The sequence below is a fragment of the Bos mutus genome, chromosome 12, assembly GCF_027580195.1.
Source record: "Bos mutus isolate GX-2022 chromosome 12, NWIPB_WYAK_1.1, whole genome shotgun sequence".
Taxonomy (NCBI): Eukaryota; Metazoa; Chordata; class Mammalia; order Artiodactyla; family Bovidae; genus Bos; species Bos mutus.
In genome coordinates, this window is record NC_091628.1 from 66260322 (window position 1) to 66274587 (window position 14266).

Sequence of the window (14266 nt, forward strand, 5' to 3'; positions counted from 1 at the left end):
GAAACCCTGGTGTAAAAGTGTATCCCCCAAATTCATCTTGGCTGGAACCTCAGGAGGTAGCCCTGTTTGGAAATATGTCTTTGCAGATACAAGTAAAGTAAGAATCTAATGGGGTCACCCTAGCATGGACCCTAAATCCAATGTGACAGAAAAGGACAGACAGACACATAGAGAAGAAGGTGATCTAAAAATGTAGGCAGAAATTGGATTAATGCAGCTACAAGCCAAAGAATTACATGGACTGTTGGGAGTCTCCAGAAGCTGGGAAGAGGTAGGAGAGAATTCTCTAGGGGCTTCAAAGGGAGTATAGTCTTTCAACACCTTGATTTCAGAAGGCTAGCCCCCAGATCAACTATGGTAGTTTGCTACTGTGATCCTAGGAAACTACTACACTCTGATATTCAAAGTTTCTTTCTCTCTGATTTTATTATGTTGGTGCTATTATGATTATAATTATAATTATAGTTATAATTATATATAAATATTATAACTATAATATATAGTTATATATTACTATATATACTATATTATATAACAATTATATATATATATACTATATTATATAATATATAATATAACTATATACATAATATATAGTTATATATTACTATATATATACTATATTATATAGTATATATTATATACTATATACTATATTACTATATATATTATAATATAATGTATTATATATAGTATATAATATAGTATATACTATAATATATTAGTATATACTCTATATTATATGATAATTACTATATATACACTATATTATATAATATATAACTATATACATAATATATATTTAGATTATATATTCCTATATATATACTATATACTATAGTATATAGTTATTATATATTATATAATATTATTATAGTTATAATTATATTATTACTATAATTATAATTATATTTATAATTCAGGTGGCCTTAAGGAAATATTTTAATCAGCTTTTTGGAAAATTTCAGTACACAGTACCTAAAATTTCCTATTTTTTCAATGGCTTTTCTCTTACTAGCAAAAGAAACAATGATATTGATAATGTGTTATATTCTCAGTCATATCTGACTCTGTGACCCTATGGACTGTAGCCCACCAGGCTCCTCTGTCTGTGGGATTTTTCAGGCAAGAATACTTGAATGGGTTGCCATTTCTTCCTCCAGGGGATCTTCCCCACCCAGAGATTGAACCCATGTCTCCTGCATTGGCAGGAGGGTTCTTTATCACTAAGCCACAAAATACACTCTGATTTTATTCTGTTATGTAAGAAATTTGAGTTTGTTTATGCATGGTATGTTTGTAATCTTAAAATTATATTGTATAACTAATTTTACAGTATTTTTTAAATAGCTTATAATTTTATTTCTGGTTTAGTTGATGCTGATGTCAATTACATTTCTAAAATTATCTAAAAAAGGTATACAAGATTGTAGGAACTTGTAGGATTTTGGTATGTCCCTAATAAAGTTTACTTAAATGAAATTTATACCCTAAATCATTTTGGCTGAGTTTTTGGCTCAAAATAGTATTTAACTCATTTTTCTTAGATAATAGTTATCTGCTAAATAACATTTTACTTCCACATATTTATATCAAACAGTGAAGTGAGACAAAAATCAGTGCAAAGTGGTGATTATCAATCATCACAAATGCATGAAAGACAGCATATATCTTACTGAGAAGAGTTTAATTTTGAAATGTGTGACTTGGAAAATGGAAGTTAGTATAGCATTTCATAACTAATATAACAGTATGCACAGCTGATTGTATTAGAACTGATCTTTTAAATTTAAAGTTACTTTGAATCAAATGAGGATAATTATAAGATAAGGCAAATATTTATTACACATTTGCTTTGAATTTTTAATTCAAAAATTTATGACTGTAAAACAGAGCTTTGCTATAGCTATTTATCCTTTCTTAGTAAGATTGGGAACAGGCTTAGGAGAAGGCTAAAGGTAGAACTATTTTTTACATAGGGGAAGGTTCACTTTTAATAATTTTTTTTAATTTTATTTAATTTTTAAACTTTACATAATTGTATTAGTTTTGCCAAATATCAAAATGAATCCGACACAGGTATAAAGGTGTTCCCCATCCTGAACCCTCCTCCTTCCTCCCTCCCCATACCATCCCTCTGGGTTGTCCCAGTGCACTAGCCCCAAGCATCCAGTATCGTACATCGAACCTGGACTGGCATCTCGTTTCATACATGATATTTTACATGTTTCAATGCCCTTCTCCCAAATCTTCCCACCCTCTCCCTCTCCCATAGAGTCCATAAAACTGTTCTATACATCAGTGTCTCTTTTGCTGTCTCGTATACAGGGTTATTGTTACCATCTTTCTAAATTCCATATATATGCGTTATTATACTGTATTGGTGTTTTTCCTTCTGGCTTACTTCACTCTGTATAATAGGCTCCAGTTTCATCCACCTCATTAGAACTGATTCAAATGTATTCTTTTTAATGGCTGAGTAATACTCCATTGTGTATATGTACCACAGCTTTCTTATCCATTCATCTGCTGATGGGCATCTAGGTTGCTTCCATGTCTTGGCTATTATAAACAGTGCTGCGATGAACATTGGGGTACATGTGTCTCTTTCCCTTCTGGTTTCCTCAGTGTGTATGCCCAGCAGTGGGATTGCTGGATCATAAGGCAGTTCTATTTCCAGTTTTTTAAGGAATCTCCACACTGTTCTCCATAGTGGCTGTACTAGTTTGCATTCCCACCAACAGTGTAAGAGGGTTCCCTTTTCTCCACACCCTCTCCAGCATTTATTATCTGTAGACTTTTGGATCTCAGCCATTCTGACTGGTGTGAAATGGTACCTCATAGTGGTTTTGATTTGCATTTCTCTGATAATGAGTGATGTTGAGCATCTTTTCATGTGTTTGTTAGCCCTCTGTATGTCTTCTTTGGAGAAATGTCTATTTAGATCTTTGGCCCATTTTTTGATTGGGTCATCTATTTTTCTGGAGTTGAGCTGTAGGAGTTGCTTGTATATTTTTGAGATTAGTTGTTTGTCGGTTGCTTCATTTGCTATTATTTTCTCCCATTCTGAAGGCTGTCTTTTCACCTTGCTGATAGTTTCCTTTGTTGTGCAGAAGCTTTTAAGGTTAATTAGGTCCCATTTGTTTATTTTTGCTTTTATTTCCAATATTCTGGGAGGTGGGTCATAGAGGATCCTGCTGTGATTTATGTCAGAGAGTGTTTTGCCTATGTTCTCCTCTAGGAGTTTTATAGTTCCTGGTCTTAGGTTTAGATCTTTAATCCATTTTGAGTTTATTTTTGTGTATGGTGTTAGAAAGTGGTCTAGTTTCATTCTTTTACAAGTGGTTGACCAGATTTCCCAGCACCACTTGTTAAAGAGATTGTCTTTAATCCATTGTATATTCTTGCCTCCTTTGTCAAAGATAAGGTGTCCATATGTGTGTGGATTTATCTCTGGGCTTTCTATTTTGTTCCATTGATCTATATTTCTGTCTTTGTGCCAGTACCATACTGTCTTGATAACTGTGGCTTTGTAGTAGAGCCTGAAGTCAGGTAGGTTGATTCCTCCAGTTCCATTCTTCTTTCTCAAGATCACTTTGGCTATTCGAGGTTTTTTGTATTTCCATACAAATTGTGAAATTATTTGTTCTAGCTCTATGAAGAATACTGTTGGTAGCTTGATAGGGATTGCATTGAATCTATAAATTGCTTTGGGTAGTATACTCATTTTCACTATATTGATTCTTCCAATCCATGAACATGGTATATTTCTCCATCTATTAGTGTCCCCTTTGATTTCTTTCACCAGTGTTTTATTTTTTATTAAAAAATTAAAGTTAGCACTTGCTGAAATGATTACTTCTTAGATGCTACTGATTTGACTTGTACAGTCTCTAGGCTTTGATGTGGAAGTATTATTTTCCGGTTCACATAGATGCTTATCTCACATCATGAAAGAGCTTATCTGTGATTTACCTGGCTAAACAGACAAGCACAAATACATGCGTTGCCAATTGAATTGTTAGAGTGAAGACTGATAAATATTCATTTTAAAATGAATTCTTGTTTTCTGTTTCTAAACATGTTCTTATTGTTTTGTCTTGCAACTAATTTTATAGTGCATTTTGATGCAGTCGTTAGTTTCATTTCTGAAGTATAACTAGTGTTGATGTCAGTTATATTTCAAAAAAATACAATAAAGCTGTATAAGATTTTAGGGACTTCTAAAATTTGGTAATGTCTCCACCAAAAGATTGGTGAATGAAATTTATATAAAGTTATATGTAGTGATCTGCTAAAAATTCCTTGGTTGCTATACAAAGCATGACATTACCTTATTAGAATAATGTTAATCAGTGTTTTCCATAAGATATCACAAATGATGATATTCTCAGTAGGGACTTAGTTATAAATAATCATAAAGGCCATAATGATGTCTCTATCACTCAATTTATTTCAACTTCGTTATTTGAGGTCAGAAACAGATTTCAAATTTAGACATTATTTATAATTATGAAGCCAAATAAATGGTAGAGATTAACCTAAAAATAGTTTGTGGCTCAACAATTGAAGTGAGACAGTGGAATCACAAAAGGTTAAATTATTTGGAATTGATTCTACAGATGTCTCCATTCTCTAAATCCCCTGTAAGCCTCTTACCTATCATGAAAGGTTATTCTCTTAAACCTGGCACGTAAAATCAATCATATGACTCCTATCTGCTCTGAGAGTTCAAAGATTAAGACAAGACCTTCACTGTCAAGGAGAAGGGCTGTATAGAAACTGCATGTGCACACAACGACATTCAGTACCAGCATCCAGTGTCACCCAGGTATTTGAGGAAAAGTTGCAAAAAACAGATCACTAGTACTTATTTCACATTTGCTATCAGTACCAAGAAGGGAGGCCCAGAAGTATTCTAAAAAAAAAAAAAAAAAACTGATTCTTGAAGAAGAGATTCACTGAAGAATACCTACAATGTGCTTCCTGGCCCTTTAAACCAGAAATAGCAGTGAATCTACCAGAGTCAAAGATAACTCCTAAAATCAAATCTCTGGAAATGGAATGAATTTTAATATATAATTACCTCTAAGATATTTGAATGCAGAGTTCCAAAGAATAGCAAGGAGAGATAAGAAAGCCTTCCTCAGTGATCAATGCAAAGAAATAGAGGAAAACAATAGAATGGGAAAGACTAGAGATATCTTCAAGAAAATTAGAGACCAAGGGAACATTTCATGCAAAGATGGGATCAATAAAGGACAGAAATGGTATGGACATAACAGAAGCAGAAGATATTAAGAAGAGGTGGCAAGAATACACAGAAGAACTGTACAAAAAAGATCTTCACAACCCAGATAATCATGATGGTGTGATCACTCACCTAGAGCCAGAGATCCTGGAATGTGAAGTCAAGTGGGCCATAGGAAGCATCACTACGAACAAAGCTAGTGGAGGTGATGGAATTCCAGTTGAGCTATTTCAAATCCTGGAATATGATGCTGTGAAAGTGCTGCACTCAATATGCCAGCAAATTTGGAAAACTCAGCACTGGCCACAGGACTGGAAAAGGTCAGTTTTCATTCCAATCCCAAAGAAAGGCAATGCCAAAGATTGCTCAAACTACCGCACAATTGCATTCAACTCACACGCTAGTAAAGTAATGCTCAAAATTCTCCAAGCCAGGCTTCAGCAATATATGAACCATGAACTTCCAGATGTTCAAGCTGGTTTTAGAAAAGGCAGAGGAACCAGAGACCAAATTGCCAACATCCGCTGGATCATGGAAAAAGCAAAAGAGTTCCAGAAAAGCATCTATTTCTGCTTTATTGACTATGCCAAAGCCTTTGACTGTGTGGATCACAATAAACTGTGGAAAATTCTGAAAGAGATGGGAATACCAGACCACCTGACCTGCCTCTTGAGAAACCTGTATGCAGATCAGGAAGCAACAGTTAGAACTGGACATGGAACAACAGACTGGTTCCAAATAGGAAAAGGAGTACATCTAGGCTGTATATTGTCACCCTGCTTATTTAACTTATATGCAGAGAACACCATGAGAAATGCTGGGCTGGAAGAAGCACAAGATTGCCGGGAGAAATATCAATAACCTCAGATATCCAGATGACACCACCCTTATGTCAGAAAGGGAAGAAGAACTAAAGAGCCTCTTGATGAAAGTGAAAGAGGAGAGTGAAAAAGTTGGCTTAAAGCTCAACACTCAGAAAACTGAGATCATGGTATGCAGTCCAATAACTTCATGGGAAATAGATGGGGAAACAGTGGAAACAGTGTCAGACTTTATTTTGGGGGGCTCCAAAATCACTGCAGATGTTGATTGCAGCCATGAAATTAAAAGACGCTTACTCCTTGGAAGGAAAGTTATGACCAACCTAGACAGCATATTCAAAAGCAGAGATATTACTTTGCCAACAAATTTCTGTCTAGTCACGGCTATGGTTTTTCCTGTGGTCATGTATGGATGTGAGAGTTGGACTGTGAAGAAAGCTGAGCGCCAAAGAATTGATGCTTTTGAGCTGTGGTGTTGGAAAAGACTGTTGAGAGTCCCTTGGACTGCAAGGAGATCCAACCAGTCCATCCTAAAGGAGATCAGTCCTGAGTATTGACTGGAAGGACTGATGTTGAAGCTGAAACTCCAATACTTTGGCCACCTGATGCGAAGAGCTGACTCATGTGAAAGACCCTGATGCTGGGAAAGATTGAAGGCAGGAAGAGGGATGACAGAGAATGAGATGGCTGGATGGCACCACTGACTCAATGGACATGGGTTTGGGTGGACTCCAGGAGTTGATGGACAGGGATGCATGGCGTGCTGAGGTCCATGGGGTCTCAAAGAGTCAGACATGACTGAGCGACTGAACTGAACTGAACTCAAGTGAACCAAGACAGACACAAAAGCAATAAACAAAGCATCTATTAATACTACTGCTACTGTTACTGCCTACCACCACCACCAAAAACACAGTTCCCATTCTTGGTCTTAAACCTCTAATAAAGATGGCAATAATGGTAAAAAGAGAAACCCCCTGATCAGGTGTTTTCCTCATCTCTTGTCAGTGATTGTTTTCTTGTACCTTGTCCCAGTGAAGTTAGAAAACGATTCTATGTTCGACCACTGTAGTTTGCAAAGAATTACAAGGTCAGATTTTATATATTTTCCACCTGAAATGGTGTAAGTACACATGAAAAGTACCATACTTTTTATGTGAATCTGAAACAAATTATATTGCACTCTCAATAAAATGAAATTAATGTCATAGGGCATGTCATGTTTCAAGTAAGAAATGTTAGTAAAGTGAGGACAAATGACTTCCTAATGATGCACTGTGTGGAGATGTATCTGTTGTTGTTCACTGGCTAAGTCAAGTCCGACTCTTTGTGACCCCGTGGACTGCAGCATGCCCGGCTTCACTGTCCTGGATGTAGGTGCATTAGCACTTCTTTTTAATATTTCATCTGTTGAATAGAAATAGAACTGGAATCTTGTTCATCAACATTTTAAAACATTTTTATAGAATGTAAATGTATCTGTACTTGCCTTTTTTCCATGTTAGTGAGAAACCAGTCCTTCCTGTGAAGTGAGTATTCTTATTAAACTGCTGTCATACATTCCCAGACCTGCTCAGAAGAAATAGGCACAAATGGTGGGTCTGTTACTTCCTTCACAAAATACTTGCCTCATTTTTGTGTGTATTTTTTTCTCTCCTTCTCACTAAAATGTGAGTAATTTTTCAAGTCAAGAAGCCTCTGTAGGGAGCCTTGAAATGTTTTATCCATTACTTGTAAAATTAGGAGGAAAAAAGAGTGATTAATGATTTGTTAAAAACTCAAGAAGTCTTTGTTGGAAGAACTTTGATTTAATTTAGTAACTGTATTTTTTGCATGCAAATTAAAGTTTGCAGGGAGTTTTTATGTTGAACTAGCAGCCTAAATTAGTCATTTAGTGATGACAAAACCATTTAGCCCATGTGAAGAAATGCCTATGTTGATCTTTTCTTTATACCTTGTTCAATGCAAATTTGTCTGTTGTATACACATTAGGAAAAAGAGCACAAGAAGTTTTCAGCGTAAATGTTTTGTTTAGGTTGAAAATACATGCATAAAGTGTAGCCAGCGTAACCAAATAATAGTTGTGTCCAACTCTTTGCAACCTCATGGACTGTAGCCTGACATGATCCTCTGTCCGTGGTCCATGGGATTTCCCAGGCAGGACTACTGGAGTGGGTTGTGGTGCCCTCCTCCACAGGATATACCTGGCACAGGGATTTGAACCCATCTCCTGTGTCTCTTGCATTGGTAGGTGGGTTCTTTACCACCAGTGCCATCTGAGAAGCCCTGTGCATTTCATGTCTTTTTTTTCTCTTTTTAATGTACAAAATGAGCTCTCTTGTTTAATTAGGATCCAAATCAAGAAACACATTGCTATAACCCCAGTAACCCCTTCAACCTGTTGTGCACTATCTCTTAGAGTAGCACTTATGGTGATTTGGAATATCATTGATTAATTTTTAAACTTTTAATGAATAGAATCATACAGTATATTCCATATATTGCTTCTTTCATTTCATATTTAGCTTATAAAATTTGGAGTATAGTTATAACTCATTCTCACTGCTATATATCAATAGTATGCTATTATATAAATATTCAACCATTTATTTGCTCATGCAATGTTTATGAATATTTGGGCACTGTCTAATTGGGGGCTATTCTGCATAGTACTTCTCTGAACATTCTTATGCCTTTCTGGTTAAGTATATACCCAGATACATGTCAGATAGTGGTTTATATCAGTTTAAGTTCCCATCCTCAAAGAGAGAGGGTTCTAATTGCCCTCCATCCATGCCAATGCTTAGTGTCATCTCTTTTCATGTAAATCATTCTGGTGTGTACATATCACTATTGCATTGTTGTTCTTCTTAGCCTTAATAAATATAAAAGAATGCCTAATTTTATTCATGCATGCTTAACTTGAAGTATATTAAATGTCCTTCTTTTCAGTACTTTTGTCTTGTTTAAATAATATATGATAATAGTGATCCCGAACTATTCAATAATATACTAGCTTGAAAAAAGATTCTCGATTAATTGTAATTCTGATAAGTTTAATCTAGGTTATTAACTATGAAAATTTAAAATAAAAATAATAAAGTCTTTACACTAATGTGAAACCTCATATTTAATGTTAAAAGAAAGTTTCATGGTTTATAAATAAAGCAAGATGTGAATCAAAGAAGTGTTTATTTAAAATTAAGAGAGAAGTCTCAATTTCCATTATGACAATATGTCTGTATTTCAAGAGAAACATAGAACTATCTTAAGGCAACCTTGTAGTATATTAGTTTGTTCTCACCCTGACAGCAACTGTTACTTCAACTCTTTACAGTAATAGGCTGCTGTTCTTTGAAGAGACTTTTGAAGAAAATAATATTTTCTCTTTTAATTATAACAGTTAAGCCTTTGAAAGGCTGTAGTTAACAGTAAAAAATCAAAATTAAAAAAAAAAATACTTTGCACCAAGCTGATTGTATCTCTAATTTGCATTAGTTGGCTTCAGGAATTTACATTCATAATTATTGAGTGATTGTATTTAGAGATCACATCCTTGGGTTCATATCCTTGCTGTATACTTAACCAACAATGCTGTTTTGGGAAAGTTGCTTAACCTATTCCTATCTTAGATTCCCCAATCTATAGCATGGGGATAATTATAGTACAAATATTATATGGTGTATTGGTCTAGGTCCTCCAAGAAGCAGATACCAAAGGAGGACTAAACACAAGAGGGATTTTGTTAGGGAAATGCCTATGAGAGAAATTGGAGAGGAATCTGAGTAAGGCTGAAAGAGCTGTTGGCCATGAAGCAAGTGTGACCTAGAGTGAAAGAGAGACAAAAGGAAGGTTGAGTGGAAGCTTTCTGGCATGATGTGAAGGCTAAGAAATGGTCAGCAAGGGCTCAGGGAATCCTGAGCCAACACAGGCCATCAAGGGAATCCCGTGTCTTCCAGCAATGGGTTTGTATTAGTACCTCTGCTGCACTCAGTCATTGGTTGGAGAAGAGAAAAAATAGATTTCAGAGCAAAGTAGCATTGACTAGTAGCCTAGTCAGTGATACTTCCTATACTTTGAGGTTTATGAGGCACGATCTCATGGCTACAATAAATGCTTCTCATGGAGATAAACTGACAGACTCCAAAGGAAGTCATTAAGACAATGCCTAGAATCATAGATGTGCATTTATTTAGTTATTTATTCATATTATTCAACATGATTATTAATAAATGAAACACTAATGAAAGACCCACATGCACCATCAGTTTGAAATATTTGAAAGGAATATATAACAGTGCTACCAAGACATTAAGGTGGCCGAGACAGTAAAGCATCTGCCCACAATGCAGGAGACCTGGTTTCGATCCCTGGGTCGGGAAGATCCCCTGGAGAAGGAAATGGCAACCCACTCCAGTACTCTTGCCTGGAAAATTCCATGGACTGAGGAGCCTGATAGGCTACAGTCCATGGGGGTCTCAAAGAATCAGACACGACTGAGTGACTTCACTTTCACTTTATGGTTTACTTGATTCTTTCTAACTGAAGAGCATTAGTATTAGTAGATGTTAATAACATATGCATAATTGTTTTCCCTCTACTATTTGTTATTGGATATTGCCAAGTTCCTAATTTATACTGGATTACCTAACTATAAACCTATTTCTGCATAAAGAAATGGATTCAAGTTTGTTTTAAAAATAAAAAGATTTATTAATATTTTTATTCTTGTCATATCCAATTGATGTTATCCTTATCAAAGAATTCCATCATTTATTATCATAGGAAGGACCAGATTTGTAATTATTTTTGAAAATTGATCATTGAGTTTGCATTATCTTGCAAATAACTGAGTATTCTTTGAAACTCCTTTTATTTGGCCATATTCTCAACAGCGGAACCTGCTCTTATCTGTTCAAAGACTTTCCTTTGCTGTAGAAAATTCAGAGGGTGCACATGGATAATTGTGACACTCTATTCAAATATAGAGAAAGCACATTACATTACAAATATGTGAAAATGCTTCCTGAAGTCTCTGAGGCCACTTTATATGATACTTTAATGTAAGCAGACATATTACTCAGAGGAGAGTCTTAAGCAAAAAGGGGATGGACTCTTCAGGGCATGTCCCCCGCCTCATACTGTCTCCCATTTGTTCTCTCCCTTTGTAAATGAAAGCCTAGATATTCTTCTCTTTCCATTTCCCCTGCTGGAAGGTCATTTTTTTGCCCTGGAGTTCACATGAACTACATCATCTGAGACCTATCTTTTTCCCTAATACTCCAAGGACTAACTCAAGACATAATTTCTCCTTTAGTTTTTCCCTGAGTGTCTTGGTCTAAATGTCCTTCTCCATACGTTCAATGTTTTTTACTTGTGTTATCCTTACCTCTCACCAGGCATGTGCTTTTCCTTCTAACTAATTCTATGACATACTGAGCATCTCTTTCATTCTTAGTGCTGTGCTTTAGCTATTTACTTGTCTTTATGCTATACCACACTGTCAGGAAAATGAGGATAAGTCATATTATTGGAATTTGAATTAAAACTTTTAAAAATAATAAAATGTAATGAATGAATGCATGAATGAACAAGTTAATTAATACATTGTATTCCCAGGTATATAAAGAATAGTGTGAGAAGACAAATTGAGTCTTGTACCTTTTTATAATCCCAGTCACGTAGCAAAGGACTGGAATATAGGAAGGGATACTTAGTACATCTTTGTGACTGGTGAATCTAAATATTTGCATGAATAATAAGTTGACATTATATTTCAACTATAACACACAAATATACACATATATATGCTGAAGCTGAAGCACCAATATTTTGGCCATTTGATGCAAAGAGCCAATCCACAGGAAAGTACCCTAATGCTGGGAAAGATTGAGGGCAGAAGAAGGGAGCGACAGAGGATGAGATGGTTGGATGGCATCACTGACTCAATGGACATGAGTTTGAGCAAACTCCGGGAGACAGTGACGGACAGGGAAGCCTGGAGTGCTGCAGTCCATGGAGTTGCAAAGAGTCAGACATTACTTAGCAACTGAGCAACAACAATGTATATGTGTGTGTGTGTGTGTGTGTGTGCATGCATGTGTGTGTGTGTGCACGCTAGGTCGCTTTAGTCATGTTGATTCTGTGCGACCCTACGGACTGTACCCTTCTAGGCTCCTCTGTCCATGGGATTCTCCAGGCCAGAATACTGGAGTGGGTTGCCATGCCCTCCTCCAGGGGATTTCCTGACCCTCCAGGGGATCAAATCCATGTCTCTTATGTCTCCTGCATTGGCATGAGGGTTTTTTACCACTAACACCACCTGGGAAGCCCATGTGTATGTATGTAGGTATATACATGTGTATATATGTGTGTGTGTGTGTATATATATATATATCTCCACTCTCTCACACACACACACACATATATATTTTCTTTTGTAGTCCAATATGTAAAATAATTTGAGATTCATCTAAATGCTGTATAAAACGAAATAAAGTGCTCAGATAATATGGATTCAGAATATGTATAATTCAGCAAGAAATTGTAAAATATTAGGATGTCTATTAACTTTTTCCAGCATATTGGTAAGTAGCATTAAAAACCCAATTTTTGGTTGGGTCTTTTGAGAGGATAACAATAAAATAGTCTCTATTTGCATGCTAAGTTTTTTACCGGGAAAATAAATATTGCAGCTGTGCCAGGTTTAATTCCAAGAAAAAATACATTATTATATATTCTTAAAGGAGTAAAAGTCTGAACTCAAATCTGTTCAAAAATTTTGGCAGAGAATACTGTGACCAGATTATTAAGTCACGTGTCTTTCACTTTTCACTTTGTTAGCTATACTCAGCGTGTTGTTGGAAATGGAATCAAAGCCCAATCTGGAAATCCTGAAGTTAAAGTCAAAGGAACCGATCCTGTGATAAATCAGATTATTGATAAACTGAGGCATGTTATTCAGGTAAGTGCTGATGTTCTATGTATTTTTATACTGAATGATACAGAATGAGTGATGGATGTGATCAATTTGTAAATCCTATCTGAAAATCCTATCTGAAGTTCAATATTGGAAGAAATTATTTGTATCTAGAGTTTTGTAAATACTTGGCTGAGTGATTTTCATATGTAGTGTGCAGCAGTATTTTAACAGATAGTTAAGTATCTATAGAAAGAGAACTTAGCTTTAGGATTTCAATAAATAATGAGACTCTCAGGATAAGCTTCATCCCTAACAAATATGGTAGAAAAAAGATGGGAAATCCTGTTATAGGTGATAAGAAATGGAGCTGCTGTGCAAAAATGAGTACACAGATTAAAGAAGACATATTCACAAAGGAATAAATAGATTCTCAAAATATAGGGTTTATTAAAAGTTCTTCACAGGAGGGTTTACTGATATGTGGCCCATTTGGCATAACATTTGCCCCTTCTTGCTTCATAACTTTCAAAACCATGTCGTTTTCAAAGTGGCAGCAGGAAATAATCCCACTTTTTTTTTTTTAGCACTCAAGTTAAATTGAGTCCCATTCTTTCATCTTTATATTAGTATGCAGATCTCCAATTATTCATGCTTAAGTTTCCTTCTAGAGTTATAAAAGATATCAAATAAAATGCCACCTTTGAAATCTGTCTTTTTAAAGTCTACTAGGATGATATGATTGAAGTTTAGATTTTTACAGAAGATAGCATAAAGTAATATTTTGTACAGGTTTTGCTACAATAGCCACCTTTAATGTCTTAGAACATGTTCCCTCCTGAAAAGATCAGGAGAAATTTTGTTTTTGCCGGACTTCTGACTACTGGTAATATGTGAGTGTCCTGGCAGGGGGAGTTGTAATATCCGGTGCAGTTAACAGGATCCACGACAGGATCAGGTTTGAAAAGGTTTGGAAAGTCATCTTCTGGAAGTGAGAATTTATTAATTTGGGACAAAGTATGGAACAAGGGAGGGAGTAGAAATAGGAACATATTTCAGAATTTAATCTGTAGATTTAGGTGATCACTTATTTATGCTTGGTAGTTCATTTTTTAAAAATCATTACAGATATTAAATGCATTTATTGACAGTACTATAAAAATGCCTTCTCTCATCATAGGGATAAACAATCATTCCTCTTGTCCTTTTTTGCATATCTAAGTATATATTTAGCAAAATATTTCTTAATAGCCCTCAAACACCTTTCTTCTTGGT

At 35.4% G+C, this 14266-nt stretch overlaps 1 protein-coding gene across 4 annotated transcripts in view; it reads left to right on the forward strand.

The window, feature by feature from the left end:
• The window catches only part of GPC5 (glypican 5), a 1591779-nt gene that overhangs the window by 534406 nt on the left and 1043107 nt on the right, over positions 1-14266 (forward strand). For all 4 annotated transcript variants that reach the window (XM_070380655.1, XM_070380656.1, XM_070380657.1 and 1 more), the window contains exon 6: positions 12916-13036. In XM_070380655.1, coding sequence (XP_070236756.1) covers positions 12916-13036 — 121 coding nt within the window. The remainder of the gene's footprint in view (positions 1-12915; positions 13037-14266) is intronic.